The sequence below is a fragment of the Hyla sarda genome, chromosome 13 (assembly GCF_029499605.1).
Source record: "Hyla sarda isolate aHylSar1 chromosome 13, aHylSar1.hap1, whole genome shotgun sequence".
NCBI lineage: Eukaryota > Metazoa > Chordata > Amphibia > Anura > Hylidae > Hyla > Hyla sarda.
This window is the reverse complement of record NC_079201.1, coordinates 20094531-20122020: the sequence shown is the minus strand read 5'-3', so window position 1 is coordinate 20122020 and position 27490 is coordinate 20094531. Positions and strand designations below refer to the sequence as shown.

The window sequence follows — 27490 nt, the reverse complement described above, 5'->3', positions numbered from 1 at the left end:
GTTCACACTGCAGGATTTCTGGGCAGGATTTCTGCCAGAGATCGAGCCGGCAGCGCTAGGACCGAGCAGACTGCATTGCTGCCCCCATAGATTGCAATGCATTTCTGGCTGGATCTTTTGGGAGATCTGCTCAGAAATGCATTGCCATCTATGGGGACGGCAGTGCAGTCCACACGGTCCTATGTCCTATGCCGCCGGCTCGATCTCTGGCAAAAATTCTGCCCAGGGATTCTGCAGTGTGAACTCACCCTTAAGGGTTGAGGTCATGATATAAATGGTGGTGGGGTCAGGCACGGCACCATACATTTGTTTGTGGATGTTGGTACTGCAGCTCAGTCCCAATGAAGTGAATGGAATAACGCTGTAGTTCCAGACACTTCCACAACCAAATGTACAGCGCTATGACACAGTGACAAGTGGGGCACCATAGCCCCTTCAGTCAGCTGATCGTGGGGGTTCTGCAAATTAATACTCGACTTATAACATATTGTTGACCTCATATACTGAATTACAGTCCTGGAAAGGCTAGGACTTCCTATAGACTGGGTTATAAGGAACATTCAAAAAAGTTGAGAAAGATCTAGTACTAATCAATAGATTTCAATAGATTTAATTACATCTCATCTTGAGTCAACTTATTTTTTTTTTCAATCGCTATTAATTTGTAACTTCAGGTATAAACGTCTCTGCCAACCAAGACGAGGAGACGGACTATGAAACCTTCCAAATGCAGATCAATAAGGAAACCAAGAAGTGTAGTTTCCACACCAATTCTGGCAAATACTGGACCCTTGTGAGTCACGGTGGAATCCAGTCGACAGCCACTGAAATGTAAGTTCTCTATGAAGAATCTGAAACATACTTAAGATGCCTACACACACATAGAATTGGTAAGGGGCAATCAAGTCCAGAAAACCTATTTTAAAATTTTGAAGTAATAGATGGGGCCCCCCTTGGCCATAGTGTAAAGAGCGTCTCTTGCTCTGGAGGACCTGTCCTAACCACATTACACAGACATCTCTATGACTTAAAGGGGTATTCCAGGAAAAAACTTTTTATATATATATATATATATATATATATATATATATATATATATATCAACTGGCCCCAAAAAGTTAAACAGATTTTTAAAGGACGTCTATAAAAAAAAATATTAATACTTCCAATAATTATGAGCTGCTGAAGTTGAGTTGTTCTTTTCTGTCTGACAACAATGCTCTCTGCTGACATCTCTGCTTGTCTCGGGAACTGCACAGAGTAGAAGAGGTTTGCTATGGGGATTTGCTTCTACTCTGGACAGTTCCCGAGACAGGTGTCATCAGAGAGCACTTAGACAGAAAAGAACAACTCAACTTCAGCAGCTCATTAGTACTGAAAGGATTTTTTTTTTAAATAGAAGTAATTTACAAATCTGTTTAACTTTCTAGAGCCAGTTGATATATAAAAAAAAGTTTTATCCTTATAACCCCTTTAAATGGACACTGGACAATGATTAATTTACCCTGTAGCGGTGCTACAGGGAAGCGGAACACCTATCGCCAAGCTTTCACACAGATTGCAGCTTATCATTGGGGGTCCCAGCAGATGGACTGGGACTGTTCAAAGTGGAGAAGCTTCTTTAAAGGGGTACTCCGGCGGAAAACATTTTCTTTTTAAATCAACTGGTCTAAGAAAGTAAAACAGATTTGTAAATTTCTTCTATTAAAAAATATTTACCCTTCCAGTACTTTTTAGCAGCTGTATGCTACAGAGGAAATTCTTTTCTTTTTGAATTTCTTTTTTGTCTTATCCACAGTGCTCACTGCTGACACCTCTGCCCGTGTCAGGAACTGTGCAGAGCAACATAGTTTTGCTATGGGGATTTTCTCCTGCTCTGGACAGTTCCTGATACGGGCATCAGGTGTCAGCAGAGAGCACTGTGGCCAATACAAAAAAGAAATTCAAAAAGAAAATAATTTCCTCTGTAGCATACAGCTGCTTAAAAGTACTGGAAGAGTAAAGATTTTTTAATAGAAGTAATTTACAAATCTCTTTAACTTTCTCGCATCAGTTCATTTAAAAAAAAGTTTTCCACCCGGAGTACCCCTTTAAGGATCTATGGAAGGTTTAGGAAGATAGGGTTAGGTTTACACTGTTTCCCGGCAGTTTCGGTTGTGGATGTGAACGGCAGTGTGAAAAAAGCCTAAGTTAAAGGGGTACTCCGATGGAAAAACTTTTTTTTTTTTTTTTATCACCTGGTGCCAGAAAGTTAAACAGATTTGTAAATGACTTCTATTAAAAAAAATCATAATCCTTCCAGTACTTTTTAGCTGCTGAATACTACAGAGGAAATTCTTTTCTTTTTGGAACACAGAGCTCTCTGCTGACATCACGAGCACAGTGCTCTCTGCTGACATCTCTGTCCAATTTAAGAACTGTCCAGAGTAGGAGAAAATGCCCATAGCAAACATATGCTGCTCTGGACAGTTCCTAAAATGGACAGAGGTGTCAGCAGTGAGCACTGTGGTCATGATGTCAGCAGAGAGCTCTGCGTTCCAAAAAGAAAATAATTTCCTATGTCATATTCAGCAGCTAATAAGTAGTGGAAGGATTAAGATTTTTTAATAGAAGTAATTTACAAATCTGTTTAACTTTCTGGCAGCAGTTGATTTATAAAAAAAAAAAAAAATAAAAGTTTTCCACCGGAGTACCCCTTTAAGATCAAATTGGAAATCTTAACTGTTTCAGCACTCATCCAAGTAGCTAATACAGGTCTGGAGTACAATATAGGCTGAGTCGTGTTTTTAAAGTGAGTTTCTGAGTCTCACCCTCTGTGGCTGCCTGAAATGTGGGGTATAGCTAATTTTTAATGCTTCTTCATTTAGTTACTATATGTCATGGCCGAGGCCCGCAGGGTAGTAACTGTCCTGTCCTTCTAACCGGAATCTTCCTTGTGTCACTGACAGAGCTGCCAACACAATGTTTGACATTGAATGGAGAGGCCGGAGAGTCGCCCTGAGAGCCAGTAATGGGAAGTATATCTGTACCAAGAAGAACGGGCAGCTGGCAGCCGTGTGTGACTCAGTTGGTGAGTTTACAAAGCTGAAAGTTTGTCTACTTTGTGTGGTCAGCACAGTGATAGGTAGGTATGGGGTGTCCAAGAAGCGCCATGTTTTCCAATGGTTCCTAGTGTGACCATGATCTCGGAGCCCAAATATCAGTGTGTCATTGTTCTGTACCCTAAATGTCAGCATGTCATTGTTCACCATTGTTCTGTACCCTAAATGTCAGCATGTCATTGTTCACCATTGTTCTGTACCCTAAATGTCAGCATGTCATTGTTCACCATTGTTCTGTACCCTAAATGTCAGCATGTCATTGTTCACCATTGTTCTGTACCCTAAATGTCTGCATGTCATTGTTCACCATTGTTCTGTACCCTAAATGTCAGCATGTCATTGTTCACCATTGTTCTGTACCCTAAATGTCAGCATGTCATTGTTCACCATTGTTCTATACCCTAAATGTCTGCATGTAATTGTTCACCATTGTTCTGTACCCTAAGTGTCAGCATGTCATTGTTCACCATTGTTCTGTACCCTAAATGTCAGCATGTCATTGTTCACCATTGTTCTGTACCCTAAATGTCAGCATGTCATTGTTCACCATTGTTCTATACCCTAAATGTCTGCATGTCATTGTTCACCATTGTTCTGTACCCTAAATGTCAGCATGTAATTGTTCACCATTGTTCTGTACCCTAAATGTCAGCATGTCATTGTTCACCATTGTTCTGTACCCTAAATGTCAGCATGTCATTGTTCACCATTGTTCTATACCCTAAATGTCTGCATGTCATTGTTCACCATTGTTCTGTACCCTAAATGTCAGCATGTCATTGTTCACCATTGTTCTGTACCCTAAATGTCAGCATGTCATTGTTCACCATTGTTCTGTACCCTAAATGTCAGCATGTCATTGTTCACCATTGTTCTGTACCCTAAATGTCAGCATGTCATTGTTCACCATTGTTCTGTACCCTAAATGTCAGCATGTCATTGTTCACCATTGTTCTATACCCTAAATGTCTGCATGTCATTGTTCACCATTGTTCTGTACCCTAAATGTCAGCATGTCATTGTTCACCATTGTTCTGTACCCTAAATGTCAGCATGTCATTGTTCACCATTGTTCTGTACCCTAAATGTCAGCATGTCATTGTTCACCATTGTTCTGTACCCTAAATGTCAGCATGTCATTGTTCACCATTGTTCTGTACCCTAAATGTCAGCATGTAATTGTTCACCATTGTTCTGTACCCTAAATGTCAGCATGTCATTGTTCACCATTGTTCTATACCCTAAATCTCTGCATGTCATTGTTCACCATTGTTCTGTACCCTAAATGTCAGCATGTCATTGTTCACCATTGTTCTATACCCTAAATGTCTGCATGTCATTGTTCACCATTGTTCTGTACCCTAAATGTCAGCATGTCATTGTTCACCATTGTTCTGTACCCTAAATGTCAGCATGTCATTGTTCACCATTGTTCTGTACCCTAAATGTCAGCATGTCATTGTTCACCATTGTTCTGTACCCTAAATGTCTGCATGTCATTGTTCACCATTGTTCTGTACCCTAAATGTCTGCATGTCATTGTTCACCATTGTTCTGTACCCTAAATGTCAGCATGTCATTGTTCACCATTGTTCTGTACCCTAAATGTCAGCATGTCATTGTTCACCATTGTTCTGTACCCTAAATGTCAGCATGTCATTGTTCACCATTGTTCTGTACCCTAAATGTCAGCATGTCATTGTTCACCATTGTTCTATACCCTAAATGTCAGCATGTCATTGTTCACCATTGTTCTGTACCTTAAATGTCAGCATGTCATTGTTCACCATTGTTCTGTACCCTAAATGTCAGCATGTCATTGTTCACCATTGTTCTGTACCCTAAATGTCAGCATGTCATTGTTCACCATTGTTCTGTACCCTAAATGTCAGCATGTCATTGTTCACCATTGTTCTGTACCCTAAATGTCAGCATGTCATTGTTCACCATTGTTCTATACCCTAAATGTCAGCATGTCATTGTTCACCATTGTTCTGTACCCTAAATGTCAGCATGTCATTGTTCACCATTGTTCTGTACCCTAAATGTCAGCATGTCATTGTTCACCATTGTTCTGTACCCTAAATGTCAGCATGTCATTGTTCACCATTGTTCTGTACCCTAAATGTCAGCATGTCATTGTTCACCATTGTTCTGTACCCTAAATGTCTGCATGTCATTGTTGACCATTGTTCTGTACCCTAAATGTCAGCATGTCATTGTTCACCATTGTTCTGTACCCTAAATGTCAGCATGTCATTGTTCACCATTGTTCTGTACCCTAAATGTCAGCAAGTCTTCACCATTGTTCTATACCCTAAATGTCAGCATGTCATTGTTCACCATTGTTCTGTACCCTAAATGTCAGCATGTCATTGTTCACCATTGTTCTGTACCCTAAATGTCAGCATGTCATTGTTCACCATTGTTCTGTACCCTAAATGTCAGCATGTCATTGTTCACCATTGTTCTGTACCCTAAATGTCAACATGTCATTGTTCACCATTGTTCTGTACCCTAAATGTCAGCATGTCATTGTTCACCATTGTTCTGTACCCTAAATGTCAGCATGTCATTGTTCACCATTGTTCTGTACCCTAAATGTCAGCATGTCATTGTTCACCATTGTTCTGTACCCTAAATGTCAGCATGTCATTGTTCACCATTGTTCTGTACCGCAAGGGTCAACGGGTCATTGTCCTGTACCCCATGTGTCAGTGTGTTAATGTTATGAACCTCATGTTATGTTGTTACCTTGTGTCAGTGTTATTGTTCTGTACCCCAATGTTGGTGTATGACTAAGAGCGCTTGTAGCGCTTGAAACGCGTAACCTTTTGTGTTCCTGCATTCGTCTGCTAATTAAATTGGATTTTACTTGCAACTGAGCTGGACTCCATCCTCCATTTTCTAAATACCCCAATGTTGTGTTGTTACCCCAAGTGTCAGTGTGTCATTCTGTACCGAGTGCCGTTGTTAGCCTTAGTGTCAGTACGTCATTGTTCTGTCCCGCAGATGTCACGTTTTTACCCCAAGTAACAACAAAATAAAGAACCATAGCATGCACTCAACGCTCCAACTGTGTCTAGACGTCCGGAGGTTCGGGATCACGGGGAAGCATTGCTTCCCCGTGATCCCGAACCTCCGGACGTCTAGACACAGTTGGAGTGTTGAGTGCATGCTATGGTTCTTTATTTTGTTGTTACCACTTACTTCAGCTGTTTTGCGTGCACCCTGCAGGTGTCATTTGTTTCACTGGATCCACACTCAGCTCCGCAGACGTATCCTTTATTCATGTTGTGCTTACACAGGAGTGCTCTCCCCTTCATTCCTCTCTTCAGTGTGCATTTTTACCCCAAGTGTTGATGTCATTGTTTTTCTAAACACAAAAGCCCAGAATGGGGAAAGGGTAATAACATTTAACATTACCAAACCCCAATCACCCAAAGGTGATGGAGACTAAAACCCCTATATCAAAAATTCCACCTCTTATTAAATCCCTATAGTGTATTAAAACTTCACTTTTATTTTGACTGTTTAAAGGTTCTAAAGTAAAGTGCTTTAAAAACACCAGCACAGTCCCTAGATAAGCAAACACAATTCCTTTATGAAGTATTATTCATGTCTCGATGTCTGCAGCACGTCTAATTGGGGACTGGTGGCTGCTATTAAAATCACAAATACTATGTCTCCCCTACATGTTTCGTGGTACCAACCATGTCTTCAGGGGCTCTCAAGAAGCCCCTGAAGCCGTGGTTGGTACCACGAAACATGTAGGGTGATTGGGGTTTGATATTGTTAGATGCCATTGTTTTGAACTCCAAGTGTTATGTTGTTGCCCCAAGTGTTAGGTGTCAAGAGTGTTATTTTTTGTATCTTAAGTGTTGTTTTTGTTACCACATGTTTACCCAAATTTGTCATTGCTGTTTGATCACATGTAATAATACATCATGTTCTTGGGTTTAAAGTGTCATTATGTGATTGTTTTAAACCCCAAGTACTATTCTTCTAGGTCCTGAAATATAACAGTGGTATGTTCTGGGGTCAAAATCCTGTGACATTATTTTGTACCCAAAGTCTTAGTGCATTATTATCCTGTACCGCAAGTGTCAGTGTGACATTATCCTGTACCCCAAGTCTTAATGTGACATAATATTGTACCCCAAGCGTCATAGTATCATTATCCTGTACCCCAAGCGTCAGTGTATCATTATCCTGTACCCCAAGTGTCAGTGTATCATTATCCTGTATCCCAAGTCTTAATGTGACATAATCTTGTACCCCAAGTGTCAGTGTATCATTTTCCTGTACCCCAAGTGTCAGTGTATCATTATCCTGTACCCCAAGTCTTAATGTGACATAATCTTGTACCCCAAGCGTCAGTGTATCATTATCCTGTACCCCAAGCATCAGTGTATCATTATCCTGTACCCCAAGTGTCAGAGTGTCATTATCCTGTACCCCAAGTGTCAGTGTATCATTATCCTGTACCCCAAGTGTCAGTGTATCATTATCCTGTACCCCAAGTGTCAGAGTGTCATTATCCTGTACCCCAAATGTCAGTGTGACATTATCCTGTTCCCCAAGTGTCAGTGTGACATTATCATGTACCCCAAGTGTCATTGTATTATTATCCTGTACCCCAAGTGTCAGTGTGACATTATCATGTACCCCAAGTGTCAGTGTGACAATATACTGTATTCCAAGTATCAGTGTGACATAACCTGTACCCCAAGTGTCATTATCCTGGACCCCAAGTGTCATTATCCTGGACCCCAAATGTCAGTGTGACATTATCCTGTACCCCAAGTGTCAGCGTGTCCTTTTCCTGTACCCCAAGTGTCAGTGTGACATTATCCTGTACCACAAGTGTCATTATCCTGTACCCAAGTGTCAGTGTGAGATTATCCTGGACCCCAAATGTCATTATCCTGTATCCAAGTGTCAGTGTGACATTATCCTGGACCCCAAATGTCATTATCCTGTACCCCAAGTGTCAGTGTGACATTATCCTGGACCCCAAATGTCATTGTGTCATTATCCTGTACCCCAAGTGTCATTGTGTCATTATCCTGTACCCCAAGTGTCATCGTGTCATTATCCTGTAGCCCAAGTGTCATTATCCTGGACCCCAAATGTCATTATGTCATTATCCTGTACCCCAAGTGTCAGCGTGTCATTGTCCTGTACCCCAAGTGTCAGTGTGTCATTATCCTGTACCCCAAGTGTCATTATCCTGTACCCCAAGTGTCAGCGTGACATTATCCTGTACCCAAGTGTCAGTGTGAGATTATCCTGGACCCCAAATGTCATTATCCTGTACCCCAAGTGTCAGTGTGACATTATCCTGTACCCAAGTGTCAGTGTGACATTATCGTGGACCCCAAATGTCATTATACTGTACCCCAAGTGTCAGTGTGACATTATCCTGTACCCAAGTGTCAGTGTGACATTATCGTGGACCCCAAATGTCATTATCCTGTACCCCAAGTGTCAGTGTGACATTATCCTGTACCCAAGTGTCAGTGTGACATTATCGTGGACCCCAAATGTCATTATCCTGTACCCCAAGTGTCAGTGTGACATTATCCTGGACCCCAAATGTCATTGTGTCATTATCCTGTACCCCAAGTGTCAGCGTATCATTGTCCTGTACCCCAAGTGTCAGTGTGTCATTATCCTGTACCCCAAGTGTCATTATCCTGTACCCCAAGTGTCAGTGTGTCATTATCCTGTACCCTAAGTGACATTATCCTGTACTCCAAGTGTCAGTGTGTCATTATCCTGTACCCTAAGTGACATTATCCTGTACCCCAAGTGTCAGTGTGTCATTATCCTGTACCCTAAGTGACATTATCCTGTACTCCAAGTGTCAGTGTGACATTATCCTGGACCCCAAGTGTCAGTGTGACATTATCCTGGACCCCAAGTGTCAGCGTGTCATTATCCTTTACCCCAAGTGTCATTATCCTGGACCCCAAATGTCTTTGTGACATTTTCCTGTACCCAAGTGTCAGTGTGAGATTATCCTGGACCCCAAGTGTCAGTGTGACATTATCCTGGACCCCAAGTGTCAGCGTGTCATTATCCTTTACCCCAAGTGTCATTATCCTGTACCCCAAGTGTCAGCGTGACATTATCCTGTACCCAAGTGTCAGTGTGAGATTATCCTGGACCCCAAATGTCATTATCCTGTACCCCAAGTGTCAGTGTGACATTATCCTGTACCCAAGTGTCAGTGTGACATTATCGTGGACCCCAAATGTCATTATCCTGTACCCCAAGTGTCAGTGTGACATTATCCTGTACCCAAGTGTCAGTGTGACATTATCGTGGACCCCAAATGTCATTATCCTGTACCCCAAGTGTCAGTGTGACATTATCCTGTACCCAAGTGTCAGTGTGACATTATCGTGGACCCCAAATGTCATTATCCTGTACCCCAAGTGTCAGTGTGACATTATCCTGGACCCCAAATGTCATTGTGTCATTATCCTGTACCCCAAGTGTCAGCGTATCATTGTCCTGTACCCCAAGTGTCAGTGTGTCATTATCCTGTACCCCAAGTGTCAGTGTGTCATTATCCTGTACCCTAAGTGACATTATCCTGTACTCCAAGTGTCAGTGTGTCATTATCCTGTACCCTAAGTGACATTATCCTGTACCCCAAGTGTCAGTGTGTCATTATCCTGTACCCTAAGTGACATTATCCTGTACTCCAAGTGTCAGTGTGACATTATCCTGGACCCCAAGTGTCAGTGTGACATTATCCTGGACCCCAAGTGTCAGCGTGTCATTATCCTTTACCCCAAGTGTCATTATCCTGGACCCCAAATGTCTTTGTGACATTTTCCTGTACCCAAGTGTCAGTGTGAGATTATCCTGGACCCCAAGTGTCAGTGTGACATTATCCTGGACCCCAAGTGTCAGCGTGTCATTATCCTTTACCCCAAGTGTCATTATCCTGTACCCCAAGTGTCAGCGTGACATTATCCTGTACCCAAGTGTCAGTGTGAGATTATCCTGGACCCCAAATGTCATTATCCTGTACCCCAAGTGTCAGTGTGACATTATCCTGTACCCAAGTGTCAGTGTGACATTATCGTGGACCCCAAATGTCATTATCCTGTACCCCAAGTGTCAGTGTGACATTATCCTGTACCCAAGTGTCAGTGTGACATTATCGTGGACCCCAAATGTCATTATCCTGTACCCCAAGTGTCAGTGTGACATTATCCTGTACCCAAGTGTCAGTGTGACATTATCGTGGACCCCAAATGTCATTATCCTGTACCCCAAGTGTCAGTGTGACATTATCCTGGACCCCAAATGTCATTGTGTCATTATCCTGTACCCCAAGTGTCAGCGTATCATTGTCCTGTACCCCAAGTGTCAGTGTGTCATTATCCTGTACCCCAAGTGTCAGTGTGTCATTATCCTGTACCCTAAGTGACATTATCCTGTACTCCAAGTGTCAGTGTGTCATTATCCTGTACCCTAAGTGACATTATCCTGTACCCCAAGTGTCAGTGTGTCATTATCCTGTACCCTAAGTGACATTATCCTGTACCCCAAGTGTCAGTGTGTCATTATCCTGTACCCTAAGTGACATTATCCTGTACTCCAAGTGTCAGTGTGACATTATCCTGGACCCCAAGTGTCAGTGTGACATTATCCTGGACCCCAAGTGTCAGCGTGTCATTATCCTTTACCCCAAGTGTCATTATCCTGGACCCCAAATGTCTTTGTGACATTATCCTGTACCCCAAGTGTCATTATCCTGGACCCCAAATGTCATTGTGTCATTATCCTGTACCCCAAGTGTCATCGTGTCATTATCCTGTAGCCCAAGTGTCATTATCCTGGACCCCAAATGTCATTGTGTCATTATCCTGTACCTCATCTTTCAGCGTATCTAGAAGGGCATTGTGGGAGAGTGCTACAGAAATCTCTAACCAGCAGCCGAAGGTTTGGGGACTTACAGAACCGTGTCATGTCAGAATAACTAAAACTGGAATTCCTCTTTGAGAGAATATATTATAAAGTAGACTTAAATTATAAGAAGATATAATAGTTTAAGGAGGTGTCACCCACCGCTGCCCCTGCCACTCTAAAGCTGGATCATCTCTTTAAGAATCTGTTTGTGATGGTTTCATCTACGGTCGATCTGGAAGAGAAAAACATTAGGAAGTATAGAGGGTACACAACACCCCAGGATAGGTGGGATTATCCAATCAGTGAATCTCTGGGGGCAGCCTGCAGGCGTTCATTATGGAAATGATGGGGAACATCTGTTTCTTAGTAGAATGTATTCTGTGGGTAGAGGTGACAGAATGTGACATGGACAATTAGCTCCATTTTTGACCACGTGGGTCCCAGATGGGTCAGTGAGGCTCATTTGGTTTTACCGGTGCCTGATGGGCTCACATAAGAAGACACCAGTATTATATATGGAATGTTGTAGGCTATACCCTATTATAGGCTTTACACTGGGGCCCAGAAACCTTAGCAGATCTGACTCTATATAACCCACCCCCTGTCCCCCATAACATGGTGCATTCAATGGCTCAGTCATCATATCTTACTAAGCTATGGTCACCATTAAACTATTGGCAATTTGAGACTCATAGAGGTCACCAGATCTTCTCCTATCATCCTATGATGAGACAGGGCAGGGTGTGTAGGTTAATGGTGTAACGTGTCCACAATGTGTTCTCAGGTGAAGATGAAGAGTTCACACTCAAGCTGATAAATAGACCGATCCTGGTCCTACGCGGAGATCTAGGGTTTGTCTGCTACCATAAAACCTCAAATACACTGGACGCGAACCGATCATCATATGACGTCTTCCAAATCATCTTCAATAATGGAGCATATCAAATTAAAGGTTATCTATCTCTCTCATCTATCTTATTTCTATCTATTTATCTATCTCATATTTATCTATCTATCTCATATCTATCTATCTCATATCTATCTATCTATCTATCTCATATCTATCTATCTATCTCATATCTATCTATCTATCTCATCTATCTATCTCATTTCTATCTATTTATCTATCTCATATTTATCTATCTATCTCATATCTATCTATCTCATATCTATCTACCGGTATCTATCTATCTCATATCTATCTATCTCATATCTATCTATCTCATCTATCTATCTCATATCTATCTAATATCTATCTATCTCTATATCTATCTATCTAATATCTATTTATCTCATATCTATCTATCTTTCTATCTCATATCTATCTATCTATCTATCAATCTCATATCTATCTATCTATCAATCTCATATCTATCTATCTATCTCATATCTATCTATCTCATCTATTTATCTCATATCTATCTATCTCACATCTATCTCATATCTATCTATCTATCTATCTATCTATCAATCTATCTTGTAGGACATAATCACAAATTTCTGTTCTTTATAGGTCAAGGTGGGAAGTTCTGGTACATCTCCAGTAATGGCACAATTTGCTCTGACGGAGACATGTCCGAGGATTTCTTCTTCGAGTTTCGAGAATATAACCGCGTGGCCATTAAGGGCAAAAATGGCAAATATCTACGTGGGGACCAGGCGGGCACCCTAAAGGCTGATGCAGAATCTGTGATCGCTGCCACTCTATGGGAATACTGAGTCACCAGTCACCACAGCTTAGGTCTAGAGGACATTAGATGATCTGCTTTGAGGGCAAAGTTCATAGACTGGCAAAACAAGTGGGACCATAGAGAGGTGACCAGCTTTTAATTTGTGGTTCACAGTGTCCCATGGACACAATGGCCCTCCTCAGACATCATCCCACTAGGATTATGGGAAATGCATGTAATTATTTTAAGATCAATTTAATATAATTTAGCATAGTTTTAGATATGTAAGTAGCTTCCGGCACATGATCTAGAGGGACCAAAATTATAGGAGACGGACACGTGCTGGACAACTGCAGCAATCACCCACTATGCAGAGTGGCCACCAGTGCAGCCCCACAAGGGGTTAACAGCACCCGGGGCAGAACGACATGAAGACAAAAGAGCTCAGACCAAGCGGCCCTCCTTCTGGACAATGGAGGGTGCGGCGCCCTTTTATACCATTATTACATGAGGTGCTGCTGCATTCACTCACAAAATCAATAAAGATGAATTTGTTGGCAAGTCCATGAAAGGGGTGTAAGAGTGTATTATGTCAGGCCGGGTGGGGTGTCCAGCGAGCACCACAGAAGGGGTCTCCTATGTCTCCGCGTATCATGAGAAATCACCATTTTAGATATCTATACAGTGAGTCATGAATTGGCAACCAAGCTGGAGTATCTATACAGTCACAAAATACACCTCTAATGTGCTGTAACACATAGTAACCAAACTGGGTCCTCCGTGTAGTGACAGAATGCCAATGCCACCCCGTGTGCCCTACTATAGCCACCAAACTGCAGCAAGCACATAGTTCAGGATTCTCCCTAATGTGTTACAACCCATAGCTACCAAACTGCAGGAACATAGTCATATAATGCCACTAATTGTGATGTAACCTATAGCAACCAAACTGCAGGAACATAGTCATAGAATGCCCCTAATTGTGATGTAACCTATAGCAACCAAACTGCAGGTACATAGTCATAGAATGCCCCTAATTGTGATGTAACCTATAGCAACCAAACTGCAGGAACATAGTCATAGAATGCCCCTAATTGTGATGTAACCTATAGCAACCAAACTACAGGAACATAATCATAGAATGCCCCTAATTGTGATGTAACCTATAGCAACCAAACTGCAGGAACATAGTCATAGAATGCCCCTAATTGTGATGTAACCTATAGCAACCAAACTGCAGGTACATAGTCATAGAATGCCCCTAATTGTGATGTAACCTATAGCAACCAAACTGCAGGAACATAGTCATAGAATGCCCCTAATTGTGATGTAACCTATAGCAACCAAACTGCAGGAGCATAGTCATAGAATGTCCCTAATTGTAATGTTACCTATAGCAACCAAACTGCAGGAACATAGTCATAGAATGCCCCTAATTGTAATGTTACCTATAGCAACCAAACTGCAGGAACATAGTCATAGAATGCCCCTAATTGTGATGTAACCTATAGCAACCAAACTGCAGGAGCATAGTCATAGAATGTCCCTAATTGTAATGTAACCTATAGCAACCAAACTGCAGGAGCATAGTCATGAAATGCCCCTAATTGTAATGTAACCTATAGCAACCAAACTAAAGCAGCAATATAGTCATAGAATGCCCCTAATTGTAATGTAACCTATAGCAATTAAACTGCAGGAACATAATCATAGAATGCCCCTAATTGTAATGTAACCTATAGCTACCAAACTGCAGGTACATAGTCATAGAATTCCCCTAATTGTAATGTAACCTATAGCAACCAAACTACAGGAACATAGTCATAGAATGCCCCTAATTGTGATGTAACCTATAGCAACCAAACTGCAGGTACATAGTCATAGAATGCCCCTAATTGTAATGTAACCTATAGCTACCAAACTGCAGGTACATAGTCATAGAATGCCCCTAATTGTAATGTAACCTATAGCAACCAAACTAAAGCAGCAATATAGTCATAGAATGCCCCTAATTGTGATGTAACCTATAGCAATCAAACTGCAGGTACATAGTCATGAAATGGCCCTAATTGTAATGTAACCTATAGCAACCAAACTGCAGGAACATAGTCATAGAATGCCCCTAATTGTAATGTAACCTATAGCAACCAAACTGCAGGAGCATAGTCATAGAATGTCCCTAATTGTGATGTAACCTATAGCAACCAAACTGCAGGAGCATAGTCATGAAATGGCCCTAATTGTAATGTAACCTATAGCTACCAAACTGCAGGAACATAGTCATAGAATGCCCCTAATTGTAATGTAACCTATAGCTACCAAACTGCAGGTACATAGTCATGAAATGGCCCTAATTGTAATGTTACCTATAGCAACCAAACTGCAGGAACATAATCATAGAATGCCCCTAATTGTAATGTAACCTATAGCTACCAAACTAAAGCAGCAATATAGTCATAGAATGCCCCTAATTGTAATGTTACCTATAGCAACCAAACTAAAGCAGCAATATAGTCATAGAATGCCCCTAATTGTGATGTAACCTATAGCAACCAAACTAAAGCAGCAATATAGTCATAGAATGCCCCTAATTGTGATGTAACCTATAGCAACCAAACTAAAGCAGCAATATAGTCATAGAATGCCCCTAATTGTGATGTAACCTATAGCAATCAAACTGCAGGTACATAGTCATGAAATGGCCCTAATTGTGATGTAACCGATAGCAACCAAACTGCAGGAACATAGTCATAGAATGCCCCTAATTGTAATGTAACCTATAGCAACCAAACTAAAGCAGCAATATAGTCATAGAATGCCCCTAATTGTGATGTCACCGATAGCAACCAAACTAGAGCAGTAACAGTCATAGAATGTCCATTATTAGGATATCACCCATAGCAACCAAATTATAACACCAGTGTAGTCTTAGAAGGCTCCCTTATTGTGCTGTAACCCATGGCAACCCAGTGAAGGTATATAATGCTCCCTTATTGTGCTGAAGCCCTGCATGGCCTGCTTCCATTATGCATGCAAATATACAACACTAGATAATGTATTACTACATGAGTAAGGCACTATGGATAGTATCCTTTAAGGTAGATAGTGACAGGCCCCATAGTCAGCTATACTGCCCTTGACATGGTGCAGAAGAGCCACCTCCTCTAGACTCACAGCGGCATAGGATGGGTTAATTCCGTCAGGAAGGAAGAGCTTACCCCGCACTCGTATCTTGACTTTAAATTCTATTTCTGAAACGCTGATTCCCCACAAAAAAAAAACACAACACATGTACACAATAAGGTGACGGGTCACGATGGGTCTGCTTAATGCCGTATATAGAGCTGAAGTGCTCGTAACTTGTGGAGTTATTTTGAGATGAATTCTTTAACTTTTTTAATGGTAACTGGAATTAAGAGCATTTTCCAAAGCAGCGAGGGTACCAATAACTGTCCCTTTCCCCATCGACTATTGGTAGGGTTTTCTAGAACTGCTACATACCCCTTATAAAACAGTGTTTCCCAACCAGCGTGCCTCCAGCTGTTGCAAAACAACAACTTCCAGCATGCCCGGACAGCCGAAGGCTGTCCGGGCATGCTGGGAGTTGTAGTTTTGCAACAGCTGGAGGCACACTGGTTGGGAAACACTGCCAGAAAACCATGTACATAAACACATGACGAGTAACTACATGGGCACTAGAACAGCTCCACTCTTGCCCAAAGGCTGTGTCTGGTATTGTAACTCAGCTTCATTTGGTGACAAGCAAAATGGACAACATCACAACTTCCATAATGGTTATGGCTGATCCCACGGCCTTAAAGGGGATGTCTAGTGAGAAAAACAACCTGTGTATATTGTCAAAATGTAAAATAAAGCAATTTACTAATAGATTATTATTATCTAAAGGGATCACCCATTTCAGCTGTGTTTTTCTCATGTAAGCTGTGACGTCACATCACAGCCTGAGCAGCAGCTCTGTTACGCCTCTTCCCCTTGTGTCAGCCTTTTCTCAGTCACAGCATTGTAACTATCATCAGGCAGGAAAGGCACCTGATGACAGCTGAGAACAGGAGCCCCCTGCTGCCTTATCTAATCAGCCATGAAGCTAATGAACGGTAATGCCAGCCTTCTTCAAATCACTGTGGTCTGGGCAAACACTATGGGAAGGGAGAAGGGATAGAGCTGCTCAGGCTGTGATGTGACATCACAGCTTACAGGAAGATACCACAGCTAAAATGGGTGATAACTTTTGATAATAACACTATGGCTGCTTATTGCAACAATGCATAAATATCACTAGGCCAGAAATTTTAAAGGGTTACTCCAGGGAAAACTATTTTTTTAAATGAACTGGTGCCAGAAAGTTAAACAGATTTGTAAATTACTTCTATAAAAAAAATATTTACCCTTCCAGTACTTATTAGCAGCTGTATGCTACAGAGGAAATTCTTTTCTTTTTGAATTTCTTTTTGTCTTGTCCACACTGCTCTGTGTTGACACCTCTGACCGTGTCAGGAACTGTCCAGAGCAGCATAGGTTTGCAATGGGGATTTTCTCCTGCTCTGGACAGTTCCTGATACTGGCATCAGGTGTCAGCAGAGAGCACTGTGGACAAGACAAAAAAGAAATTCAAAAAGAAAAGAATTTCCTCAGTAGCATACAGCTGCTAAAAAGTACTGGAAGGGTAAAGATTATTTAATAGAAGTAATTTCCAATACTGTTTAACTTTCTGGCACGAGTTGATAAAAAAAAAAAATATATATATATATATAATTGTTTTCCACCGGAGTACCCCTTTAAGGAAGCCCACTCTATCAGACGGAGCAGCAAAATACATATGGAAGGCCTGTTGATTTTTATGGGTGCTATATAATTAGTTATATCTCTCCCTTCCCAAACACAAAGTGGACAATCCCTTTAAATAATCCATTGCAGGGCACATACACGTGATCCTCGTAATGGATCATGCCCTTTAAGAGTTAACTCCTGCAGCTGCGCCATGATTGCACAATGCCCCCAGAGCTGCGGGGTGGTGAGGCAAGCTTTGTACTTTCACCCCTGCCCTCTTTTTTTTTTGCACAATGGACATGCAGTGGGAGGGTCAGTGTCAATGCTGGACCAGACCAATCCTTTACCATATGTGGGGAGATGAGAGGCTCGCACCCTTTGCTCTCACAGTCAGGGGGCCCCTCCCACTACAAAAGCTCCTTCCCTAAATTGGAAGTCCCTTTATGGCCACTAGTATTTCAGGAGGAACTAATGTGTTTTTTTTTTCTTCTCATTCCTATTAGAATCCACTTAACTCTATACGTTCTGCAAAAAACTCTTCACTGATCTTGTGACCATAAGAAATCTATATAATTGGAAGCAACACCCGTATACCCCCGGTGTGTGCATATAATCTGTATACAGCCTTCTGCAGTCAGTATCGATGTAGATTTGCCAAAATGATGTGGAAAAACACGCAAAATTAAGGTTAGGGTTACATGGTGGTTTTGGCCTTGACAGTGAATGGGGTCGTGTTGTGGCTCACAAGGGGGTTTCTTGCGACTATTAGGACGAGGCCACTTGCGGGTCACAATTTGACCACATTCACTAACCTTAGTTGCGACACAATTTTTGGGCCTCAAACTGTTGCAAAATTTGCACCATTTAAAAAAAATAATAATAATAATTTAAAAACCGCCATACACCTTAGAGCAAGTGTTTCCAACCAGGATGCCTCAAGCCATTGCAAAACTACAACTCTAAGCATGCCCGGACAGCCTTCGGCTGTCCGGGCATGCTTAGAGTTGTAGTTTTGCAACAGCTGGAGGCACCCTGGTTGGGAACACTGGTTCTAAGGTGTATAGCGGTTTGGGAAAAATGTTGCAAATTTTGGCACACGTTTGTTTTGTTGAAATTTTGGGCTGTCACTTTGCCATATAAGTGGGTGGCGATTAACACAAGAAACAGGAATTAACACAACCCAACACTTATAGCTGCAAAAACAGCCATAGATGCACCAAATGTACTAAAGATGCGTGCACATCTTACAGAGGATCTCAGGGGTGTGAATGTTACCCTCAAAGGTGTGAATGTTAGGCTCAGGGGTGTGAATGCTCAGCTCGGGTGTGAATGTTAGGCTAGGTTCAGACTACGGAATTTCCGACAGAAATTCAGAGGTAAAATTTCCGTCAGAAATACCGCTTGCTAAAATGTCTAGTGTAGTGAATGGTTTTCCGTTCAAAAATTCACACTTCGGAATTTGTGAAGCGGAAAATCCGCTAGAAAATTTCTGCCTGAAGAAAGGGGTTGCTCTTTCTTCAGGCGGAAATCCGAGCGGAACACATAGAAGTCTATAGGAGACTGCAGTGTCCGCGCGGTCCTAGCGCCGACTAATTCAGTCGGCGCAGGCGGAACTCGGAATCTGAGAGATTCCGTAGTCTGAACCTTGCTCGCTTATTCCTCTCCAATTCATTCAGCAGTGAAAAACCCCATAATATGTCATTACATTTCTTCTCCTCAGTTCACACTGAGGAATTTCCGCCAGCGGAATTCTGTCACTGAATTCCGTTCGGCATGAAGAATGAACATGTTCTTTCTTCATGCGGAATTAGCGTCCTAACCCTATAGAACTCAATGTAAAAAAAAATTCAGTCCACCACACTTTCATGCGGATTTTGCGCGGAATTCGCGCAGAAAAAAACGGTCATTTCTTAGAGGATTTTTTCAGCGAGAATTCCGCACAAATATTATCAGGGTGTGAATGTTACACTCAGGGGTGTGAATGTTACCCTCAGGGGTGTGAATGTTACCCTCAGGGGTGAATGTTACCCTCAGGGGTGTGAATGTTACACTCAGGGGTGTGAATGTTACACTCAGGGGTGTGAATGTTACCCTCAGGGGTGTTAATGTTACCCTCAGGGGTGTGAATGTTACCCTCAGGGGTGAATGTTACCCTCAGGGGTGTGAATGTTACCCTCAGGGGTGTGAATGTTACCCTCAGGGGTATGAATGTTACCCTCAGGGGTGTGAATGTTACCCTCAGGGGTGTAAACGCTAGGGTGTTCATGCTAGGGCTTAGGGGTGTTCATGCTGATATCGGGGTTGTGAATGTTAGGCTCAGGGATGTGAATGCTAGGGCTTATGGGGTGTGAATGCTAGGTTAAGGGGTATGAATGCTACCCCCAGGGATGTGAATGCGCGCATCATGGGTGTGAATGCTGAGCTCAGGGGTATGAATGCCAGGGTTCAGGGGTATGAATGCTAGAGCATGTTATGTTAGGTTAAGGGGTATGGATGTTACCCTCAGGGGTGTAAATGCTAGAGCTCAGGAGTGGGAATGCTACCCTCGGGTGTAAATGCTATGTTAAGGGGTGCAAATGTTAGGCTCAGGGTGTATGAATGCTACCCTCAGGGGTGTGATTGTCAGGATCAGGGGTTTCAATGTTCCCTCAGGGGTGTAAATGTCAGGATCAAGAGTGTGAATGCTAGGCTCAGGGGTGTGATTGTTGGGCTCAGGGGTGTGAAAGAAGGGGCTCAGGGGTGCTAGAGCTCAGACGATGTGAATGCTAGAGCTCAAGGGTGTAATTGCTAGAGCTCAGGGGTGTGAATGCTAGAGCTCAGGGGTGTGAATGCTAGAGCTCAGGGGTGTGAAGGGCTTAGGAGTGTGATTGTTAGGTTGAGGTGTGAATGTTAGGGTTCAAGGGTGTGAATGTTAGGCTTAGGTGTGAATGCTAGAGCTCAGGGGTGTGAATGTTAGGCTCAGGGGTGTGAATGTTAGGCTCAGGGGTGTGAATGTTAGGCTCAGGGGTGTGAATGTTAGGCTCAGGGGTGTGAATGTTAGGCTCAGGGGTGTGAATGTTAGGCTCAGGGGTGTGAATGTTAGGCTCAGGGGTGTGAATGTTAGGCTCAGGGGTGTGAATGTTAGGCTCAGGGGTGTGAATGTTAGGCTTAGGTGTGAATGCTAGAGCTTAAATGTGTGAATGTTAGGCTCAGGGGTGTGAATGTTAGAGCTCAGGAGTGTGATTAGCAGCTTCACGAACATATGCATGCATAGCCAAGTAGGCATGTGTATTACGGTCAGATGGGATAGCTGTATGCCCAACATTAGTATATGTTGTGATGTTACAGTCGGATGAACATGATGGCGACTTTTATCATGCATACAAGCAGGACCATACCATGCAGGGATCTTTTCTGAACACTAGGTAATGTATGTGGTTATCTGCACCTCTTGCGCTGCCCCCTGTTGTTATTGGTATTTACATGCAGGCCGTCCTCTCATACTGGAATGGGGCCTGTATTTATCTATATAAGGAGATACAGAGAGGCAGCTGAGCCATGCACAAAAAGGAGGAAGTGGTACAGGATGTGACTATAGACTGTGTACTGTGTAACATGTCCTCACCTTTATAGTGAAACACAGGAGAAACACCACTGCTTACCCAGTGCAGCCTGGTACTAAGCTGTGCCAACTCCTTATGGTATTAATGGTGGTTGTGACTGAATGGTTGGGCAGGATGCCCTCGGTAAGCCAAGGATCACAGGGCCCATAGTGATTTAGGTATACGTGAGAAATTTGGAGTAGACAGGCAGGTCTCCACAGGGCTCCACATAGTAGTCACCACACCACCCATCCTACACAGGTAATAGAGCTACAAATTCCTGGGAATCACCCCGATTGATAATTTTGATTAAGTTCAGGGTGGCAGGGCAGGACGCACATAACTCAGTAGACCGCAGGCCCTAAAGCAAGCTGTTGACATAAGACAGTTGTCGGCTTACATCAGGGCCGGGTCAAAGGGGTAGGCAAGTAGGCAGTGGCCTAAGGCACAAGTCAACAGGGGAGGTGGGGCAAGAATATAAAAAAAAATTATAATAAATGAATGAACTTTGCATTGCACCACTTTTTATTATTATTATTATTATTATTATTATTATCAGTCACCACTTATTAGGACTGACACTGCATATGTGATTGCCAACTATCATTAGTGAGGTGTACCTGGTAAGCAGTCACGGGTAGGTACCATTTGTCTACCTAGATCAAAAAGACTGTCCCTGGCCGACATTGATTTACCCCGAGTCCTACTTGTAGCTTCTGGGCCTCAATGAAAAATCTGCAACAGGGCCCCATGTACCATTTATAATAATGGTCTCTTATGGGGCAGATGTGCTTTAAGGCCACCTTAGTCGTCCCAGTGCGACTGCTAACATTGCACCCCCTCTAGTTACACCCCTGACCCCCACATTCCTAGTAAGCCTTGCTGAAGAGAAAATACAACTTTCCAAGACTCCTGAAGGACAGAGCATGCAGGTAAACAAGAGCAATGAAAAGAAAGGAAGTAGATACAACACAGCTCTGGAGCCGCTTAGGGTACGATCACACTGCATTCCTGTCCCCATTAATCATATCTGTTGGTATATTGTTTTCCGCAGTATACTGTTAACAGAAGCAGCGGACCCCATTAACTTCTATGGCCAATCAGTCACCTAGTGAGGGTACTGTATTGCAAAAACGTGGTGTGAACCCAGCCTCAAGTAGGGGCCTCAAACAGAGAGATGGTAATAAGGAGGTACGCAGCTCACACGCCTTTAAAGGGGTACTCCTGAGGAAAACTTTATTTTTTTTTTAATCAACTGGTGCCAGAAAGTTAAACAGATTTGTAAATTATTTCTATAAAAAATCTTAATCCTTCCAGTACATTTTAGAGGCTGTATACTACAGAGGAAATGCTTTTCTTTTTGTATTTCTCTTCTGTCATGACCCCATTGCTCTCTGCTGACATCTATGTCCATTTTAGGAACTGTCCAGAGCAGCATATATTTTCTATGAGGATTTTCTCTTACTCTGGACAGTTCTTAAAGGGGTACTCCCGTGGAAAACTTTTTTTTTTTTTAAATCAACTGGTGCCAGAAAGTTAAACAGATTTGTAAATTACTTCTATAAAAAAAATCTTAATCCTTCCAGTACTTTTTAGGGGCTGTATACTACAGAGGAAATGCTTTTCTTTTTGGATTTCTCTTCTGTCACGACCAACAGTGCTCTCTGCTGACCTCTGCTGTCCATTTTAGAAACTGTCCAGAGCAGGAGAAAATCCCCATAGCAAACATATGCTGCTCTGGACAGTTCCTAAAATGGGCAGCAGAGGTCAGCAGAGAGCACTGTTGGTCGTGACAGAAGAGAAATCCAAAAATAAAAGCATTTCCTCTGTAGTATACAGCCTCTAAAAATGACTGGAAGGATTAAGATTTTTTAATAGAAGTGATTTACAAATCTGTTTAACTTTCTGGCACCAGTTGATTTAAAAAAAAAAGTTTTCCACAGGAGTACCCCTTTAAGTCTCTGGCAAGAATGGAGATATACACATTCATGCCATAAGTGAAATTCCTATCAGTCATAAACAAATACAATTCACAATGCACACAGTATAGTGCCGGAATATTCTTATTACAGACTATATCCCACTGAAGTCCTATAGTCAGCTGACCTGATTTATAATGGTGTTTTTATTAGTATTATATTATCTATTGTTGCTGTACAGATACCATCAGTAAGTGTCTTTGGACTCCTTTGTTGGTCTTATTTGTTTCTGGAAATCATCAACAAACTGCTATGGATTCATCTGTCATTATATGTTATTTTAATTCCAAATCAATAGCGGTGTCCTCTAAAAAATTATCCACCAATAGCTAACCTGCCTTCTATTAAAAAAAATACCAAAAAATGTTTCTAACTGCTTGGATATGGCAGTGTTTTCCAACCAGTGTGCCTCCAGCTGTTGCAAAACTACAACTCCCAGCATGCCCAGACAGCCAAAGGCTGTCTGGGCATGCTGGGAGTTGTAGTTTTGCAACAGCTGGAGACACACTGGTTGGGAAACCCTGGGATATGGCGTTGTTTGGGTTTCCATTTAAATTAAGATCCATGCACTGCAGCTTAGCTTCATACACCTTTTAAAGGGGCACTCCGGTGGAAACGTTTTTTTTTTTTTTTTTTTTTTTTAAATCAACTGGTGCCAGAAAGTTAAACAGATTTGTAAATTACTTCTATTAAAAAAATCTTAATCCTTCCAGTACTTATTAGCTGCTGAATACTACAGAGGAAATTCTTTTCTTTTTGGAACACAGAGAGCTCTCTGCTGACATCACAAGCACAGTGCTCTCTGCTGACACCTCTGTCCATTTTAAGAACTGTCCAGAGTAGGAGAAAATCCCCATAGAAAACATATGCTGCTCTGGACAGTTCCTAAAATAGACAGAGATGTCAGCAGAGAGCACTGTGCTCATGATGACAGCAGGGAGCTCTGTGCTCCAAAAAGAAAATAATTTCCTCTGTAGTATTCAGCAGCTAATAAGTACTGGAAGGATTAAGCTTTTTTTAATAGAAGTGATTTACAAATCTATTTAACCCCTTCAGGACGGAGCCCATTTTGGCCTTAAGGACCGGAGCGTTTTTTGCACATCTGACCACTGTCACTTTAAACATTAATAACTCTGGGATGCTTTTAGTTATCATTCTGATTCCGAGATTGTTTTTTTGTGACATATTCTACTTTAACATGGTGGTAAATTTTTGTCGATACTTGCATCCTTTCTTGGTGAAAAATCCGTAAATGTGATGAAAAATTTGAAAATTTAGCATTTTTCTAACTTTGAAGCTCTCTGCTTGTAAGGAAAATGGATATTACGAATACATTTTTTTTTGGTTCACATATACAATATGTCTACTTTATGTTTGCATCATAAAATTGACGTGTTTTTACTTTTGGAAGACACCAGAGGGCTTCAACGGTCAGCAGCAATTTTCCGATTTTTCACAAAATTTTCAAACTCAGTATTTTTCAGGGACCAGTTCAGGTTTGAAGTGGATTTGAAGGGTCTTCATATTAGAAATACACCATAAATGACCCCATTATAAAAACTACACCCCCCAAAGTATTCAAAATGACATTCAGTCAGCGTTTTAACCCTTTAGGTGTTTCACAGGAATAGCAGCAAAGTGAAGGAGAAAATTCACAATCTTCATTTTTTACACTTACATGTTCTTGTAGACCCAATTTTTGAATTTTTACAAGGGGTAAAAGGACAAAATGTTTACTTGTATTTGTAGCCCAATTTCTCTCGAGTAAGCACATACCTCATATGTCTATGTAAAGTGTTCGGCGGGCGCAGTAGAGGGCTCAGAAGGGAAGGAGCGACAAGGGGATTTTGGAGAGTACGTTTTTCTGAAATGGTTTTTGGGGGGCATGTCACCTTTAGGAAGCCCTTATGGTGCCAGAACAGCAAAAAAAAAAACACATGGCATACCATTTTGGAAACTAGACCCCTCGGGGAATGTAACATGGGATAAAGTGAACCTTAATACCCCACAGGTGTTTCACGACTTTTGCAAATGTAAAAAAAAAAAAAAATTTTTACCTAAAATGCTTGTTTTCCCCAAAAAATTTTATTTTTAAAAAGGGTAATAGCAGAAAATACCCCTAAAAAATTGAAGCCCAATTTCTCCCGATTCAGAAAACACCCCATATGGGGGTGAAAAGTGCTCTGCTGGCGCACTACAGGTCTCAGAAGAGAAGGAGTCACATTTGGCTTTTTGAACGCAAATTTTTCTCTGGGGGCATGCCGCATTTAGGAAGCCCCTATGGTGCCAGGATAGCAAAAAAAAAACCACATGGCATACCATTTTGGAAACTAGACCCCTCGGGGAACGTAACAAGGGGTTAAGTGAACCTTTATACCCCACAGGTGTTTCACGACTTTTGCATATGTAAAAAAAAAATTTTTTTTTACCTAAAATGCTTGTTTTCCCAAAAATTTTACATTTTTAAAAAGGGTAAAAGCAGAAAATACCCCCCAAAATTTGTAACACAATTTCTCCCGAGTACGGCGATACCCCATATGTGACCCTAAACTGTTGCCTTGAAATACGACAGGGCTCCAAAGTGAGAGCGCCATGCGCATTTGAGGCCTAAATTAGGGATTGCATAGGGGTGGACATAGGGGTATTCTACACCAGTGATTCCCAAACAGGGTGCCTCCAGCTGTTGAAAAACTCCCAGCATGCCTGGACAGTCAACGGCTGTCCGACAATACTGGGAGTTGTTTTGCAACAGCTGGAGGCTCCGTTCTGGAAACAGTGGCGTACCAGACGTTTTTCATTATTATTGGGGAGGGGAGGGGGGCTGTGTAGGGGTATGTGTATATGTAGTGTTTTTTACTTTTTATTTTATTTTTTGTGGTAGTGTAGTGTAGTGTTTTTAGGGTAAAGTCGCACGGGCGGGGGTTCACAGTAGTTTCTCGCTGGCAGTTTGAGCTGCAGTAGAAAGTTTGCGGCAGCTCAAATTTGCAGCCAGATACTTACTGTAATCCTCCGCCCATGTGAGTGTACCCTGTACGTTCACATTGGGGGGGGGGGGGGGGGACATCCAGCTGTTGCATAACTACAACTCCCAGCATGCCCGTTGGCTGTCGGTGACTGCTGAGAGTTGCAGTTTTGCAACAACTGTAGGCACACTGGTTATGTATCACTGAGTTTGTGACCTAACTCAGTGTTTCACAACCAGTGTGCCTCCAGCTGTTGCAAAACTACAACTCCCAGAATGTACGGTGCATGGTGTACGGTGACTGCTGAGAGTTGTAGTTTGCAACAGCTGGAGGCACACCGGTCGTGAAACACTGAGTTAGGTAAAAAAAAACTCTGAGTTTCACAACCAGTTTGCATTCAGCTGTTGCAAAACTACAACTCTCAGCAGTCACCGACAGCCAACGGGCATGCTGGGAGTTGTAGTTATGCAACCAGCAGATGCACCACTACAACTCCCAGCATGCACTTTAGCTGTTTGTGCAAGCTGGGAGTTGTAGTTAGACAACAGCTGAAGGTACACTTTTCCATAGAAAGAATGTGCCTCCAGCTGTTGCAAAACCATAAGTCCCAGCATGCCCATAAGGGAATGCTGGGAGTTGTGGTGGTCTGCCTCCTGCTGTTGCATAACTACAGCTCCCAGCATGCCCTTTTTGCATGCTGGGAGCTGTTGCTAAGCAACAGCAGGAGGCTGTCACTCACCTCCAACGATCCAGACGCTGCAGGTCAGTCCCGCCGCCGCAGCTGCTCCTGGGGCCCCGATCCCAACAGGGGCGCCGGGGATCGGGGTCCCCAGCACCCGGGGTGCACGTCCCGCACCCGCTCACGTCCTCCAGAAGAGGGGCGGAGCGGGTGCGGGAGTGACACCCGCAGCAGGCGCCCTGATTGGTCGGCCGGTAATCCGGCCGACGAATCAGGGCGATCGTGAGGTGGCACCAGTGCCACCTCACCCCTGCAGGCTCTGGCTGTCCGGACCAGAAAATCCCCTGTGTGCACGGTGCATCGGAATCTGCTTGACAGCAACAAGACTCTAGTGCACTGCAATTTCCGTGCTGAATTTCAAAGTTAAATTCCATAGTGTGAAGATGGCCTTACTGAGATTAAAGGGGTACTCCACTGGAAAACTTTTTCTTTTTAATCAACTGGTGCCAGAAAGTTAAACAGATTTGCAAATTACTTCTATTAAAAAAATCTTAATCCTTCCTGTACTTATGAGCTGCAGTAAAATACACAGGAAGTTATTTTCTTTTTGAATTTCCTTTCTGCCTGACCACAGTGCTCTCTGCTGACGCCTCTGTCCACGTCAGGAACTGTCCAGAGCAAAAGAGGTTTGCTAAGGGGATTTTCTCCTGCTCTGGACAGTTCCTGACATGGACAGAGGTGTCAGCAGAGAGCACAGTGGTCAGGCAGAAAGGAAATTCAAAAAGAAAAGAACTTCC

At 42.4% G+C, this 27490-nt stretch overlaps 2 protein-coding genes across 5 annotated transcripts in view; one reads left to right on the top strand and one right to left on the bottom strand.

Moving 5' to 3' along the window:
- FSCN2 (fascin actin-bundling protein 2, retinal) overlaps positions 1-13288 on the top strand; it is a 48287-nt gene extending 34999 nt beyond the window's left edge. The window contains exons 2-5 of the mRNA XM_056549730.1: positions 675-831; positions 2949-3070; positions 11818-11985; positions 12547-13288. Of these exons, the coding sequence (XP_056405705.1) occupies positions 675-831; positions 2949-3070; positions 11818-11985; positions 12547-12752 (653 nt within the window). The 3' untranslated portion in view covers positions 12753-13288. The remainder of the gene's footprint in view (positions 1-674; positions 832-2948; positions 3071-11817; positions 11986-12546) is intronic.
- Positions 1-27490, bottom strand: part of FAAP100 (FA core complex associated protein 100) — a 230956-nt gene that overhangs the window by 65388 nt on the left and 138078 nt on the right. For all 4 annotated transcript variants that reach the window (XR_008849483.1, XR_008849484.1, XR_008849485.1 and 1 more), the window contains exon 13: positions 11193-11265. The gene's annotated coding sequence lies outside the window, so the exon portion shown is untranslated. The remainder of the gene's footprint in view (positions 1-11192; positions 11266-27490) is intronic.